Here is a 17,761-nt window from a genome sequence, read left to right as displayed (position 1 = left end):
AGACACTATGCTTACCTCAGCTTCTCTGAGGACTATGCTGTCTTTCCAGGTCACATCCAGGGAAGCAAAAACAAACCCTTTGTTACAGGATTCCCCAAGCTTCCTGGCTGCCCTAGCCAAAGAGAGGAGAGCAAGAATTCTCTCATTAGACCTGCTTGTCCTCTTGGCCATTGAGTTTGGTGGAAACTTTAAGTTTTACCTTCCCTCTTCTCTGGATTATAGGACAGTTTAAGTCCATCAAGCTAGGCTTCTGCTAGATTGATGGAAGAGTTTTTTTTTAAATGTTTATTGATTTTGAGAGAGAGAGAGAGAGAATGTGAGCAGAGGAGGGGCAGAGGGAGAGGGAGAGAGAGAGAATCCCAAGCAGGCTCCACACTTTCAGTGCAAATCCCAATGCATGGCTCCATCTCATGAACCTGAGATCATGACCTGAGCCGAAATCAAGAATCAAACATTCAACTGACTGAGTCACCCAGGTGCCCCTGGATGATTTATGAATAAAGAAAATTCTTAACCACATCTGGCTTTCAGAAATGCTGTATGTCTATGGATTTAACTAATGGAATTTGAGACTCAAAGTTGCATAAGAATGATATCCTAGGTTGAGTTCCCTTTCTAGAAATAGAGTATGAAATGTGGGTTAATGTATGTGTAGTTTATTGAGAGAGAACTCTCATGAGATAGGGAGTATGAGAAACAGAATGGGACAGGGATAAAAAGCTAAGCCATAATATGGTCTCAGATGGAGTCGAGCTTTGCTAGATTCCACTAGAAAGCTATGAATTGTGCTGAAGAGTGGGTCCAACTTGAGGGAAACAAGTTGGCTTATTTTATTCCTGAATCCTAAAATCAATGGCCAGGGGCGGGGATGGCATAACCTTTTAGGTAGGATGGCTGTATTTGGCCAAGGGCTGTTCTCTGAAGAAGGTGGCAGCTGTGAGCCAACACAGGACTGTAAGGGGATGTGAGAAGGGCACTAGAGATGACTTTGTTCTCAAAAGCAGGTCTTCACATGTGGTCCCAGCAGTATCAATACTACCTAGGAGCTTATGAGAAATTCAGATTCTTGGGCTCTACTCCAAATCTGCCAAATCAGAACCCCTGCTAAATCAGGAGTATGTGATTGAATGAACTTTCCAGGTGTTGCTGATGTATGCTCAAATTTGAGAATCATAGTTCTAAATGATACTGCTCTTCAGGACACCTAGGTTAAGAGTCCAACTTCAGCTGAGGTCATGATCTCGGGGCTCATGAGTTCAAGCCCTGTGTCGGACTCTGTGCTGACAGCTCAGAGCCTGGAGCCTGCTTCGGATTCTGTGTCCCCCTCTGCCCTACCCCCGCTCACACTCTGTCTGTGTCTGTCTCTCAAAAATAAATAAACGTTAAATGATGCTGCTCTTCCTCTGGAGTTATCAAATACCAGTAGGAGCTGTGGAGTAACATAATTTGTGGAAAAAGAAAGGTGCATCAGCTAATTTCTCAAAATGTCATCCCTATAATAATCAGCAAAAATTCACTCCCAGTCCAGCGTTCTGACCATATGACTCAGACTTAAAGAAAACAAGTGATACCAAAATGGAACTGTTGCGTAGCTATCAAGCATGTTGGAAAATATAAGGCAATGGGATAGGATATTGATTTTCAACATTTGAATACATAGTATTCCCTTCTTCTACTTATGCTACCTAATTAGCCAATTCTTCTGGCCTTAGTAACCAAGACTCATTCCTTCCAATCTTCACCTATCTGAAATGTACAGACCACTTGGCTTCTGACCAAACAATCTGTCATCCTTCCTAAACTTTCATTGTTCTCTTCGCTAAATTGATCCTCAGAGCAACAACTATTCTTCATAACCACCTTAAAAAATCACCAACTGGACATGGTTGTTGCTCTATCCACCAGGAAAAATAGAGAATCATTAAAATTAGAAAATTCTCAAGTTTCAAGTATCAACACAAAGTTCTACATTTTTTTTTTTACTTAACCAACATTCTGAATAAAACACACCATTTCTCCATATTATTTATACTATTATTAAGGGAGGTTGAATGCTTCAAAATGTAATTCCTTCTAAATAAGATCAGGAACTGAGAAAATAGGGGAAATCAACTCTCTGAACTGAAAACAAGCTATGTATCATATCTCATTATGTAAATCAAATGATATCAAAGATTTGTATTCTTCTCTATCCAATATTAGTACATCCTGTAATCAAACTCTTGGGAAGAAATCAAGATATATTTACTGTCTTATACATTCACAAAATAATTTCAAACATAATAGCCAACACATCAATATTACTAATTCAATAATTTAACATTTATTATTTAACTTAAACTTTCAAAATGTAATTTGAAAAGACAGGATTCCCATCTAAGGTTCTTTTTTAAAACCTAGTCTAAAATGTGAGGCATAACAGATTTCTGAGAACAGTATTTCAAAAGGCTCTAGAATCCCTTTTAAGGAGGAAGAAATTGGATTCTTTAAACTTTGAAATGTCAATAGAAACTTCAGATTTTGTGGAAGAACAAAATCTATATTTATTAGTGTTACTTGGAAGTATATGAAAAAGATGTTTTAATGGGCAATATAAGTTAAATTGGAATGTTTTAAGTATTCATAATTCATGAGCGTTGTCATTCATGCTTCTTCACATCAAATGTAATTTCCATAAGATATATTTATCACGGTACATATGTATATTACAATCAGCTTATGTCTATCCATCAATATTAGCCATAGCTAAATGGCTTTTATCCAAAATTTTACCTTAGCAATTTTTCAAATGTACTTTTCAATATTCTGTCTTCCACTTTACTACTGAAAGTATGAAAGCACTAATGCATCATGTGAACAAACCTCTTTGACTTGCCCCCCCAAAATAAATCCATTTTCTTAATCGTTTAATAGAAGGATTCTCATTAATGTTGAATTCTGTGATTTCCGTATGAGTACTTTCAGTCAAATGAGTACTAGTCTATGGTTTTAAATTAACTGGTTTTTTTCTCTTCCTTAGAGCTCAACTTCTAGATTATAACATGGCTCTAAACTTGACCAAGTATCTCAGAATGGAAGAAGATTTTTTACCATGGCAGAGAGCAATTTCAGCCGTAACCTATATCATTAGCATGTTTGAAGATGATAAAGAGCTTTACCCTGTGATTGAGGTGATGTTAATGCTAGATCTTATGAAAGTAAATATGTAGCAATTAGAAGAGTAGGGAGATTTCTGAGAGAAGGAGCTTCCAAAGCACATCGACCTGCCAAGTGAAATGAAAGGAAAGTACAATGACATGACTAGTCAAACCAAAGAGATGCTATCTCTGGTTTTTTCCAACTTGAAGTATGTCCGTATTTCTGGTTCAGTATACCACATAATGATATATTTTAGTGTTGGAAAGAATACAAGAATTAATATTTTAGTTAAAATAGACAAGATACTAACTAGATCTTATTTTTAATGGACTTGTCAATGTTAAAATGAATTTATTCTTACCAAAATATAACATTATATTTCCTTATTCTTACTGCTGTTATTTCCACGTTGAGTTTATGATGGGCTAGTCATTCTGATTGCTTTGTTTTGTGATTTCTGACACATTTTGCTAGGTCACTTGCGATTTTAAGGAAATTCTGGATTCAAATTTGTAGCTCTTCTACTTACTAAATGCAATAACTTGGACAAATGTTTTAATATTTGTGAATCTTCATTTCCTTCGTACAATAGGAATGTCAGCACTTCACTGTCCATGGCAATGGGATAGTGCAGACCATATAAAATAAAAACCCTTTGTAAATCCAAAAGCAATATACATATATTAGTTATCACTATTTTAATGTCATCAATACTTGATTAATCTTCTTAGTGCAGTAGGTAGGTCAGGTGTTACTATACTTATCACAAATGTTAACTAAAAAGTAGAGCTTAAAAAGGGCTTACCCAACGTTTTACAAAACATTAGAGAATCACCCAGGATGTTCTTATCTTCAGGACTGAAGCAAATTTGCAATGTGATAGAACTGAATACGTCCCTTCCCTAAGGAGAGACCCAAAATTCTCTGGACTAGTATGAAAGAAGATTACAACAGGGGCTTTATATTATAATTATTAAGAAACTTGATAAACAGTAAATTCTTACTCACTGTACATGGTGCTTTTATTTCAGGAATACTTCCAGAGTCAAGTGAAGCCCATTGCAGATTTCCTGGGATGGAATGATATCGGAGACCACCTTACAAAGTTATTTCTTACATTTTTAAATTTTCACTTAATTATTTGTCAGTGTATGTTAAAACATGTTAAAAAGTGCTCAAGGCCCCAGCTTTGTGTGTGTTTGTTTTTTAAGGTTACTACGTGCTTCCGTATTAGGGCTTGCGTGCAAGATGGGAGATCGAGAAGCTTTGGACAATGCTACCCAATTATTTCAGCAGTGGCTGAGTGGGACTGTAAGGTGACTGTCCAGCATGTGTTCATTTCTAGAGGCCTTCAAACTTAGAAATGAAGACTTTAAACCTCTGAAACACTGTTTCTTCTTCTAGGCTTCCTGTAAACCTCAGGCTTCTGGTATATCGGTATGGAATGCAGAACTCTGGTAATGAGACTTCATGGAACTATACTCTTCATCAATACCAGAAAACTTCATTAGCTCAGGAAAAAGAAAAACTACTGTATGGATTAGCATCAGTGAAGAATGTTACTCTTCTGTCCAGGTAACTTTTTTCTTCACTTATATGAATGGCATTTGATGGCTTATGTGTCACTTTAAGATGCTAATTAAAGTAAGATACATTTCCGAGAACATCTATTAAAACATATTTTCCCAGCAAGAAACAAAATATCCATGTAAGAGTGGAATAAAGAAGTGTAACCTCACACGAAAACATGCTGGAAGTAGGCAGTTTCTAGTTGTGAGCAGTGGTTCAATATTTTCATCCAGGACCTGGGGTGTTTCTCTTTCTATTCTGCCATCCTCAACATATTGGATGTCTCATAACTTCTAGAGCTCCAAGTATTTTGTCTTCACACAAATATGTTAAGTGAAAGCAGAACAAGAGCAAAGAGTTTCTCCTCACAAGTTTCTTTTATGCTAAAGTGGAATTATCTCCACTTCCCCTCATAACTAGAACTGGATCACACTTGATCATTCTGGGTTATACTCTAGGTCTACCACTTGATCATTTGCTGACTAAGAAGAACTTGAATTCCTTTGACTGATTTGGGCCATCGTCATACTCTGAGGCTGGGGTAGGAGCCTACCTACTTCCCTAGGATCAAGGATACCTTGATCCAAGCCCAGAACAAAATTGTTTCTGTCAGCAGAGAAGGAGTATCTGCCACAATATGCGCACACGCGCGCGCGCGCGCACACACACACACACACACACACACACACACACACACACAAATACATTTATATTCCACTCAGAAAGACTGCTTGAAGACCATCTGTGAATCTTCTCCCACTACACCTATGCCTCCAAATCAACTAACATCTGTCTTCATTCATTTGTTGTATAGTTATGGTTTCTGAGTTATTTACTTCATTCATTTAGCCAACACTTAGGATGTCCTTTCTATATATAGGTCTATAAATTGTGGGAATAAAAATGAATAAGATGTGATATCTATCCTTGAGAAGCTTATAGCTCATGAGAGAGGCACAATATAAATAGGAAATTACAATGCAATACCCAATTTGTAAGGACTATTGGCAGCACCTTGTATCCACCTGGCAGAGCCAATAATACTTTTTCACCATCTCATCTCAAAGTAGATGCCAATTCTCCTTCTCGCTGCCCTAAAATAGTCTATCAAGAACTTGATCATTTTGCCAGTCCATAAAACATGATATTGATCCATTATTTTGATGGCATTGTTCTATCTGATGAGAAAATTAGCAAGTGCTTACATGCCTTACTAAGACTCTTATGAATTAGAGGATAAAAGATAAGTTACACAAAAATTCAGGACCACCACTAAAGTGCAGTTTCTGGAAGTTCACTGGTCTAGAGTATGTCAAGGTATGCCCTCTAGGTACAGCCATGGCATAAAGTTAATAAAAAATCTATTGATTTGGTCATTTAATTTATCTTGGACTTATTTGCATTATACTATAATTATAGGTAATTAATCTAACCATATAGGTTACGTTAAAAGGTTGTTTCCTACAATCTAAGGAAGAACAAATAAGATGCGACTATTATCCTCTAGAAAATAAAAGTATAAATACTTTCCCTTAATTTACTGGCTCCCTTTTTTTTTTCCCAGTGGGATAATAAGTGGGTGGGGTGCTTTTACTCAATAAATGCAGTTAATTTTTAAAAGTTAATAGCTAAAATTTGAATTGTTTTTCTCTTTGGATTTTCTTAGATATTTGGATTTTCTCAAGGACCCAAATCTTATTAAAACTCAGGATGTGTTTACAGTCATCCGATATATCTCATATAACAGTTATGGGAAGACCATGGCCTGGAATTGGATTCAACTCAACTGGGACTATCTAGTCAACAGGTGGGATAATCAGCTAATGGTCTGTTGTTCTCTTTGTTTGATATCATCTACATATTCTGTTTCTTTTTGCTGTGCTTTCTCTGACATCTATACACTATCTGGAATGGCATATTATTAGAACTAAAGAATCATGGTAGTTTCCTCCTAAGGAAGCAATATACTAGTTAATTTTAGGCCTAATTCCTTTTCTGGAAGTTTTTGTTTTAACTGATCTACAGAGTTCTGAAATCTGGAGAGATGCCTAAATTGTATGATTTTTAGATTGGTTAAAATAAGTTAATATAAATCTCCCTGTTGTGTTAGCACTTAGTATAATTGCAGACACATATTTATTCTCGATTAATATTTAATGAAAACGAAGTGAGAACTTCTGGACCTAGGTTCACATTGTAGCTCTATATCTTACTGAGCTTATATGGATGATAATTTTTATCTCCCTTGACCAGATAATTAAACTTTAGGTATTTTGAAAACTTCTTAAAAAGGGACCTATATTTCCCAGGCAATAGCAATCTTAAGATGGGAAATAGAAAGGACAAGAGAACAAGTCAAACTAAAGGGATGCTTTCCCAAATTTATTTCTTCAGCCCCATGTAGAAGAAATGTTGCCATTCTTGGTGCTAATCTTCTAAATTTAATGCTTACTCCCATTAAAAAAATAGATCCCAAGGGGCGCCTGGGTGGCGCAGTCGGTTAAGCGTCCGACTTCAGCCAGGTCACGATCTCGTGGTCCCTGAGTTCGAGCTCCGCGTCAGGCTCTGGGCTGATGGCTCAGAGCCTGGAGCCTGTTTCCGATTCTGTGTCTCCCTCTCTCTCTGCCCTTCCCCCGTTCATGCTCTGGCTCTCTCTGTCCCAAAAATAAATAAACGTTAAAAAAAATAAAAAAAAATAGATCCCAAATAAATGAGCAAACATTGACCAAAAGACCTGTACTGTGTGCAATCCCCACGGTGGGAATAGGCCGTTATCCTCTCCTAATCTCTCCTGTGTTCCCATCAGCACTACCTAGTTGACAATGACTTATCAGAGATACTAACTATGAAGAAAATTTTCTGTTCTCTTTTTTACCCCATCATTCATCAGACTGCCATTAGGTTCATTCACATTTCTTATCCTTCTGAGATCCAGATTGTATCTGTATGTTTCAGCCCCAATACCCTACATTGCTTTTGCCTATTTGTGATGAATTTTTCCCCTTTCTGTTCTTGTAATTATTGAATGAAACTGCTCCATCTCTATGAAGTTTGACTGATGCGTGTGCGTGTGCGTGTGCGTGTGCGTGTGCGTGTGTGTGTGTGTGTGTGTATACGTGTGTGATGCCTGTCCATCTGTGTATAACCATTTCAATGAAAGGCATGATGGAATTAATAAATCTACCTATTGGGAACATGTTGTTATCTGGAGATAACACTTCATATTATGCAAGCTAGTACCTTCCATTTGCTTACTATATGCCTAGTGACATGTACTGAGTTTTTTGTTTTAATCAAAAAGACCTTAAGTCATTTTTTTTGGCATTTGCTGCAAGAAACCTATGCAGATAAAGAGTGCTTACTTTTGAATTATTATAAAAAGATAAGTAAATAATGTTCCATTTTGCATAATAAAGTGGCCATTCCCTTATTGTTTATGAAATAAAATACGTCTCAAGGCCTATTTGAATAGTTCTAGTGTGATTGATTTCAAAAAATGCATATTTCATTAAAAAAATTAGTTCACTGTCATTCCTCTTAATAATTAAGAACTAGAAAAAAACAGGTGTTACTTTGTCATAAAAGTCATAACCATCTGGTCCTAAAGTAAATTAGACCTAATCCCGAAATTAAAAAAAAAAAATGATAAACTATTTCCAGTGCTACTTCCAAAACCCTTGCCCAGGGCTTTTAATATTTCTTCATAGTCTAATGATCTAATTCTCATGAGGCATTATTTCACATAGACTCAAACATAAAATTATATTACAACCACATGGTGAACACAAAAATAACGCCCAATATTAATTATGGTTAGTTTGAATAAATAGAATTTTCCCACTAAAATTGGACAGGATAAATTAAACAAAAATGAGCAAGCTATATACAAATATGTTCAAACTTGAATATTTTCCAGAATTCGAATGAGTGGTTTTCCTGCCTAGGATCCTGAACAATTTATTGTCATCCTAAAATAAATAAGCTGCTTTTTTATAAAGGGTTTGTCATATGACTTTTATGACAACTGATGGCCACATCACTAATGCCCTTTCTAGTTTGAGACTTAACCAAAAAGTTCCAAGGATACTTCAGCAATTATTCTTTGATTTTGTTTATCCCAGTAAGGTCTTAGATGAAACTGTGAAGGGGAATGAACTTAGTAAGTCAGTAGTGTGGTGTGTTAGAGTTTGATTTTAATTTATGACTATGGATGAAAATTAAGTCAGTAGAGACATGATTGTAACTATTTAAAGACTGCCTCAAACAAAAAAAATTAATTAGAATTTAATTAAAAGTTTTATGAGCATGAAATAATTTCTTTTGAATTATATGATAAAACTTATGTAAATATTAAATCCAAGAAGAGGATTGTTACATAATATTATTTTTAAAATATTTAAGATAAATCTTTATTTTAGTTTTAAAAGTAATTAATAGGATAAATATACAGCATATTTCCCTTTAAATGCTACAGGCTATGTGATGTTGGTTTATTGGGATAAACATATTTTGTTCTGACATTTTTAGTATTTATACAAGTAGTTTCAGTCTTTACTCAATCTCTCCATTGCTAGTTCCCCAAAATATTCTTTAATTTATAGTCACTAGGAACAAAGCAGAAGAGGAATATTATAGGAGTTATAGAAAGTCACTGAGAAAAATTGTGTTCTTATCTCTAATTAACAGACTTTCTTTGAATCTATAGAATATCATTACAGCAACTTAGTGTGATTCTCCTTTTTTATTTTTATCATTTTTATTTTTTGTGTGATTCTCCTTTTTTAAATCCCCATTTTCTTATTATAAAATGAGTATGTATTTTATTGCACAAAATACAGATAAGCAAAAATAAGGATGCAAAAATCACTCATAATTCTACCATTTAGAAATAACCCTTATTGTCACACCACTGTTTCCTTGAGTTATTTTCCTATGGCTGTTTATTTATAAAAATGGAATCATATTATACATATGATTTTATAACCTGCTGTTTCCCCTGCATCATCCTATATCATGGATGTCTTTTCATGTCTTTAAGTATGCTTCTTCAATGTTATTTCTAACGCTCAATCATATTTCAATGTGTAGATACATCTTAGTTTATTTGGCTAATCTCCATATGTTGGATCATAAAATTGTTCCAAACTTTGTGATGAATGTGGCAGAACTGTCACCCAGAAAAAAAATTCCTCCTATCCTTGCTAATCGAGTATATAAAAACTGATATCTCATTTCAAATATAATTCTTTCACCCAGTAAATATTGTGTAACATCCATTATGTGCTAGGCACTGTGCCTGGCATTGAAGATACGATAGTAGAAACATACCTGGTTCTCTGTCCTCATGGAGCTGAGAATCTGGTGATGGAGTCCAATATTAATTAAAGAACCACACTAATACATGTATACTTAAACCTGTAATAACTACAAATAGAAGAGGTTCTATGTACACTGAAAGAATGTAAAAGGGAAACTGACCAAGTCAGGAGAAGTTGGACTTTAAGGGCTTCCCCAAGGAAGTGACAATTGAGCTGAATTCTAAAGGAAAAGTGGGAGTGACTTATGTGAACAGGAGGTGAAGCACTCTTGGCTGAATGCCTACTATCAGAAAAGTAAAAAGATAATGGCCAACCTTTGCAGGGTCAGGTTAATATTTGGGCTGTTGTTATAAGAGCGACGATAAGCCACTAAAGGGTTTTAAGTAAGAAAGTGAAATGATTGATTTTACTTTAAAAAGAAAGCTCTGGTAGTAAGTCACAGACCTAGATAGGGGCCAGAGTGGGTTTGAGAGAAGCAGTCAGAGAGCTACTAGAACAGTCCCAGCAAAAGATAGTGGCAGATTGGATGATGGATGTAATGATGAAGATGAAGAGATAGGAACAGCATTTAGAACTTGGTGAATTAGAAACAGGACCGTCGTGAGGGGACAAGGATAGCGCCTAGATTTCTAGAAAACATAAGGCTTGTAGAAGGAGAACAATGGCTTCAGTTTGCTATTTATGATGCCTTTGAGTCTCTTTTGAGATGTTGAAGTAGAGATGGTTTCAAGGAAGTTATAGTCCCTTGTCAAATGCTTAAATATTTAAGTTTAAAGTAAATCCAAGGTCAAAAAATGCCCATTATATTTACTGGCATAAGAGCTATTAATATCTCTAGAGATCTAGTTTCTCAGTGGAGTGATGGGGGCAGAACCTAAATTGAAGCAAGTTAATAAAACAGTCAATGGTGAAAAAATGAAGACAAGAAATGTAGAGGACTCTGAAAAATTTGACTCTGGGGGGCGCCTGGGTGGCCTAGTCAGTTAAGCGTCCGACTTTGGCTCAAGTCATGATCTCACAGTTCACAGGTTCAAACCTTGCATCGGGCTCTGTGCTGATAGCTCGGAGCTCGGAGCCTGGAGCCTGCTTCAGATTCTGTGTCTCCCTCTCTCTCTGCCCCTCCCCCACTCACACTCTGTCTCTCTCTGTCTCTCAAAAATAGACATTAAAAAATTTATCAAAAATAACAATAAATTCTTTAAAAAAATAAGTTAACTCTGGATGTCAAGGTGAGAAAACATATATTAAGAGAGAGATGCCAGATCAAGGAAGAGGACTTTTTTCTTTCTTTATGTGGAAGATCATTTTAATATGTTTAATATATTTTAAAACTGATGAGAAAGACCCAGTGAAGAATGAGAGCTTTAACATGTAGTACAGAAATGATTCTTTAAAAAATTTTTTTAACATTTATTTATTTTTGAGACAGAGAGAGACAGAGCATGAACGGGGGAGGGGCAGAGAGAGAGGGAGACACAGAATCGGAAACAGGCTCCAGGCTCCGAGCCATCAGCCCAGAGCCTGACGCGGGGCTCGAACTCACGGACCGCGAGATCATGACCTGAGCCGAAGTTGGACGCTTAACTGACTGAGCCACCCAGGCGCCCCTAGAAAAGATTCTTTCAAAAATAAAGTTTTTAAGTGGAGAGAAGTCGGAACCAATGCACAGATGATAGAAGAAAACTAGGTATCTTTGTATATTTGCAAACTAAAAGATGTAGGAGTTACTATATATTTTCTCTGTGGATTAGAAGACAAGATCATCTTTGTTGGAGAGGGAGGAAAGCAGGAGAACGTCTGGAGGTTGGAAGAAAGTGACAACACTTGAAAAAAGTAATTCAAGGATAAAGAGAATGAATTGACCAGGGTAATGTAGGAGGACTGTCAATGTGGAGGGTCCATTTAAGATTGATATTCATGAATTTTTAGTGAAACATTATGAAGAAAGTTGGGTGACCGTCCTTGACAGATTAGCCACCTGGTGCAAACACCGAGGAAATGGGCAGTTGATTTTCTCCAAAGCTGGATTTCTGCTGGAAACAAATTATTAAACTATAAGGGAGTTGAGGGCTTAGGAAAAAAAATGTTGTTGAAAATGGTAGACCAAGGAATCAAAACTATATAAGAAAATAAGTGCAAGGAAAAGGAAGATCTGATGGTCTGGTAGCACTGGACCTGGTACACTGACAATGGTTAGTTATTAGAACATTTCATGTTTTTTCCCATTGGCATATTTTATCTTTATGTTTCTTCTGCAAACTGTGGATTCATTTCCTTAATAATTTCATGTTGGCATATTTCTCCCTTTTACCAATTTATATAGTGAAATGTATTTGTATAGTGAAGAACTGTATAGTGAAATATTTACATAGTGAAAATATTTGCTCTTTTCACATCAAAACAACAAATTTTGACTTAATTTTATGAGGTTGAATTTTAGTATAAACAATTTTTAAGATGTGTGTAATAATCTTACTTTTTATCTCCATGGTTTCTGCTTCTGTTATGTGATAATTTTTAAGTATAGAATTTCTCCTACCATTTGTTTACCTCTCTATATAGTGATATATTTTCTTTTATTCTTCTCTGGCATTCCAGTGGTTCAAAGTTAATACATAATTCTTGTGGTTGTTTTTCTTACACTTTGACTAGTTGTGATGAGATTTTTACCTGTATCATAATTATTCATATTACGGTCTGTAAGGAAATTTCTGATCCTTGCTCTTAAAAAAATTTTTTTTGCAACGTTTATTTTTATTTTTGGGACAGAGAGAGACAGAGCATGAACGGGGAGGGGCAGAGAGAGAGGGAGACACAGAATCGGAAACAGGCTCCAGGCTCTGAGCCATCAGCCCAGAGCCTGACGAGATCCTTGCTCTTTAAGAGAAAAAGTGCAAAAGGGAAAGGAATCGAGTATCATCTCTAAAATCCTATCTTTGCACTTAGCTGTAAGTGTCTTTGCTTAGTCTAATATAGATCATATAGGCTAATATAGACCAAGATGGTATGCAAGTAGCTAGTAGAGCTTTTTGAAAGAAGAAATAGCTTATATTCAAATTTCTGCACCTGCGGGAAGATGCACGGAGTATTTGTCAGAATAAAGGTGACTAGAGCTACCCTGCTGTATCGAAAATACAGACATGCGGCAGCTTAAAGGATATGCGTAATAACTTCTCACGTTAGTCTGCTGAAGTGAGCATTCTAAGTTGTTGAAGTAGTTCTACTCTTCATAGGACCTTATCCGATTGGTGTGGTTGAAGGTTGGAGGGAGGGGAGAAAAAGAAGTCCGAGGCAAGCGATTTTCCTTTACGGAAGCAAGGAGGCAGTGGTTGAACATACCGCTTCTGCTCGTGTTCCACTGATACGAACTGAGCCACCCATCTGCACCTCCCTATGAGGGAGGCTGACAAATGTAATCTCTATCCGGGTTCTCACAGTGCAGGAAAGAAGAACAGATTTGGGGAATACAGCAAGCAGTCTACCACATCCGGGATAGTGTTGTGGATCTGTCTACAAAAAAAGTGAAGGATTTACTAAGAATGTTTCCTGAATAGAAATATTAAATTAAATGTGTTTCTATGTTTTACTTACTCTGCAAATTACTTTAACACACACACACGCACACACACACACACACACACACACACACACACACACACAAATCAAAAGCAGATGTCTACATCTAGAGAAATGATTTAAAGTTCTAGGCACTTATATTCCCTTTTACTTCCTTAAACTTCTCTTTAGATATACACTCAATGACAGAAACCTTGGCAGAATTGTCACCATAGCAGAACCATTCAACACCGAACTGCAGCTCTGGCAGGTATGAACATAAATCCCTCTGGACTTGTCCAGGAAGAAAGAATTTAACTGTTTTCTTTGTTTCAAACAGAAATGGCATTTTCTCTATTTGGGTCGCAGAAGACAGGGAGAAAGAAATAATTCTTATATCTAATTAAATGTGTACCTATTTTTTTCTAAACTGAAAAACATTCAAATAATCAAGAAACAAAGTTTAAAAGTGGAGAAAGCTGAGGCCTTGGGAGGCTTAGAAGGCTACCTTTTGGCTTACCAAAGCTTGGATAGTATGTGTCCCCCGGTAAATGTAGCCTGGAATAAGATGGTCAAGATTTGATTCCTCTTAAAATTCATAGTTTTGGAATTAAATTTTTTTTAATGTTTATTTATTTTTTAGAGAGGGAGAGAATGTGTGTGAGTGGGGGAGGGCCAGAGAGAGAGGGAGACACAGAACCTGAAGCGGGCTCCAGGCTGTCAGCACAGAGCCCAACGTGGGGCTTGAACCCACAAACCATGAGATCATGACCTGAGCTGAAGTCCAACACTTAACTGACTGAGCCACCCAGGCACCCCTTTATAGTTTTGGAATTTAAAGACTTTTTAGGTTTCAAATTATCTCAGTTCCCAGAAGGAAAAACATTTATTAATGTTGGACAAATAGAGATCATATGAATTTTCAGTATCTGCATATTATATGTTGGAATGATAATATTCTGTGTATTAAGAAACAAAATTCAGGCACCTGGATGGCTTAGTCAGTTGGGCGTTCAGCTCTTGATTTCGGCTTAGGTCATGATCTCATGGTTCATGGACCAGTGCAGAGCCTGCTCCCTCTCTCTCTGCACCTTCCCCACCTCAAAAACTAATTAGTTCATTAATTAATTAATTTAGAAAGAAACAAAAGAATTCTCATTTTTGTAAGTAGCAAACAACACTATAATTGAGTTTGGGGAAAGACTTTGGAAGGAAGAGGAAAAATAGAACGAAGGTTAAAAGAGATGTTATTGGAAGTCCTTAATAAGTGAATTGAGAGTATATTAACATATTCCAGACTCCCGAAGTGAAAGGCTAATAAGGAAAGCCATCATTCCACAGACCAGGTTTTCCAGGGAATGCCTGGGGAATGCGTAGGAAACAGAGAAAGCCCCAGAAGCACAGCAGGCCATGCCAGCAATTTAGTGTGCTTCTCCTTCTCCAATATGGCAGAGCCTCCTTTGACTTGACATGGTGCCCGAAGTCCAGTAATGACTGCTAATGTAAGAGATGGGCTTAATCTAAACGATGCACCAAGACTGTACCTCGGTGTTGTATAGTAATAATGAGTTTCCAGGGAAGAAAGAAACCAATCCAGTTTGTAAGTAAAAGTCTGGAAGACTAGCTGGGCTTAAAATGACTTTCTTCATTATTTCCCTTTCTTTTCTAGATGGAAAGCTTTTTCAAAAAATATCCAGAAGCTGGAGCAGGAGAAAAACCTAGGCAGCAAGTGCTGGAAACAGTGAAGAACAATATTGAGTGGTTAAAACAAAATAGAAACACCATAAGACAATGGTTTTTGGATTTACCTAAGAATGGTTAATGTGTTCAAATATCATGTTTTAATTTTGTGAATCTGTTGTTTTTCCTGTTAAACATTTGGTGGCCTAATTTAGAAGCACCATGGAGGGAGTCTTATACCCAGATACTGCTTTTGCTAAGTAGTGTGTTTATATGTCTTGCAAAACTTTTAAATTGTTCTTCTTTGTTTATGAAGGAAGATACTAATAGAGTAGTTAATGTACTCAGGGATTTCTTCTAAGTGTACTTCATAGGAGATTCTTTGCAAACTGGAGAGAATTTAATAGTCATTTTAATGTCTTTAAATATCATTCTTTATATCTTAAATCTGTGAAAATAGAACAATTTGGTCTTAGCTTTACATTTTTAGTACCAAAGAAACACCACTTAATCTTCTCTCTTGATTGATTTTTAAAGTTTAAATACCAGTACTTGAGGGACCAAAATTACCATCTTAATCTTTATTTTATTATTCAGAATTACACATATCTAATATCATTATATTCACATGTGTCCTACTCCTTTAAATCCTAAAAAGTAACCCAGGTTTAAATTTTACCCAAGGATTGCATGAATTAGCCAAATAAATGGCTTTTGCCTTCACTATAAAATCAACAAGTGAACTCTCTTTGCCTTTCTAAAATAAATCTGAATGATTAACTTGAAAAAATATATTGTTTTCCAGTGTCACTTTACTCTCGAATAATAATGACTGTAGCGTTCCCCAAATTATTTAGCATGAGGCAAATATGATTCAAGAACCTAGCCTTTTTCATGCTTGGTACTCTGTCATCCTGTTCCATTCCCTACAAAGCTCCTTCAAATATGCTATGAAATTAGAGGGAAGATAGTGCTTAACTTTGCTCCATGGATTTTAGAGGAAAAAGGCTAAATAATTGGAAACTGGTCAGGAAAGAGAGAAGGCTGATTATTCCATAAAACTAAATGGAATTAGAATTTAGCTTTGATCTAACCTAGCAATCTAAGTGTGAAAATGAGGAAACCCATGTATGTCTCCAGCATGACTCTGCATATCTGAGGATATTTCTTCTTACAGACAACTTTTATGTATAAGCCCTTAGATCCTAATCCATACAGAATAGCACCGATCAAATTTATGTTCGTGACTTGATTAAAGACATCAATTTTGTAGAAGCCGGTGGCAAGAATATGTTTAATATGGCACTTGGTGCCTAGTGGACCCACAATGTAAGTCCAATAGGCAGAAAAGAAGGTAAATGACTATGTTCCAGTCTGCTATATCTAGAAAATCTAAATTTATTTGGGACCTTCAGAAGTATAAAATAATTTAAGATTGGTCTGACGATAATTCAAGCATATAAGAACAATGAAAATCTTAGCTTTGACTTTACTTACATAATAATGTGCCTCCATTAATACTCCCAAATTTTGTAAACTTTCCTACTGCTCTTTCATAATTATTGCTTCTCAATCTACGCAGCTAAACTGGCAAATTCAAATGTGGACTGGGGGAAAAAAGATTAAAAAAAAAAAAAAAGAAATTTCCAGACCAGAACTTTAAAAATATTTAAAGAAGAAGAAAAGAAGAAAAGACACATTAACACCATAAATCATCAGGAAAGTCCCACTATCCTCATGAGGCTTAACACCCTAACTTCAGATTAATCATAATCAAAACCAGCAGTTCAAGTCTATGTATTGTTTCAAGTGGACAAATAAGGAGTGGAATGGTTTATCCTCCTGCTTTATGTAATAATTTTTTAAAGAAAAATGTAAGTTTGAAGGCGATGGTAAATAAAGAAATTCCAACTTGCCTAGAAGTTATTCTGTGTCCTTCCACTTTAAGCACCACAATGGAGAATCAATTGCTTAGCTTTCTTTACCCCACGTGAAAAAGAAATGTGTACACCTCTGTCATAATAACTCCACTAGCCCTTTGGGCCCTTCCAATAAGCATCTGGTTTTTAAAAGGCTGACGACCGATAGACCTATGCCAAGAACAATTTACTACTCTGCTTGCTTGGTTTGTCATGATTTTCACAAGGGAGGAAAATTAGTATGTTGTTTCCAAAATTAAAACACAGTAAACCATCAACTTTAAAAAATTAACTGGAAGAAATGATCGGCACGGTCATGTAGCAAGGGGCAGGGCCGGTATTAGTACCTTTGACTTAGGCAGTCTACTGTATCCCAGATCACTGCTATGTACCCACATGAATATAAACTAGGAATTCAAATAATAAACATAAAAGTGATAGATGGAGAAGGTCTGGGAAGCAGAGATATACAGCTAGGTTGATGGCAATGGTATTCCTATAGTTTACCCTCCATGTTGGTAAAGTGTAAGTCGAAAAATAAACATAAGGTGGCAACAAAAATTTAGTGCCACAATTCTCAAA

General features: G+C 36.1%; 1 protein-coding gene across 1 annotated transcript in view; it reads left to right on the top strand.

Annotated features, from left to right (window-relative positions):
• Nucleotides 1-17,182, top strand: part of ENPEP (glutamyl aminopeptidase) — an 87,263-nt gene extending 70,081 nt beyond the window's left edge. The window contains exons 14-20 of the mRNA XM_003985081.6: nucleotides 3,020-3,170; nucleotides 4,170-4,243; nucleotides 4,350-4,454; nucleotides 4,543-4,713; nucleotides 6,374-6,514; nucleotides 13,773-13,851; nucleotides 15,250-17,182. Coding sequence (XP_003985130.2) covers nucleotides 3,020-3,170; nucleotides 4,170-4,243; nucleotides 4,350-4,454; nucleotides 4,543-4,713; nucleotides 6,374-6,514; nucleotides 13,773-13,851; nucleotides 15,250-15,402 — 874 coding nt within the window. The 3' untranslated portion in view covers nucleotides 15,403-17,182. The remainder of the gene's footprint in view (nucleotides 1-3,019; nucleotides 3,171-4,169; nucleotides 4,244-4,349; nucleotides 4,455-4,542; nucleotides 4,714-6,373; nucleotides 6,515-13,772; nucleotides 13,852-15,249) is intronic.
• The last annotated feature ends 579 nt before the right edge of the window (nucleotides 17,183-17,761 follow it).

The sequence above is a fragment of the Felis catus genome, chromosome B1 (assembly GCF_018350175.1).
Source record: "Felis catus isolate Fca126 chromosome B1, F.catus_Fca126_mat1.0, whole genome shotgun sequence".
In the NCBI taxonomy this organism is placed as follows: domain Eukaryota; kingdom Metazoa; phylum Chordata; class Mammalia; order Carnivora; family Felidae; genus Felis; species Felis catus.
The sequence above is the reverse complement of the archived record's forward strand: the minus strand, read 5'-3'. Positions and strand labels throughout refer to the sequence as shown.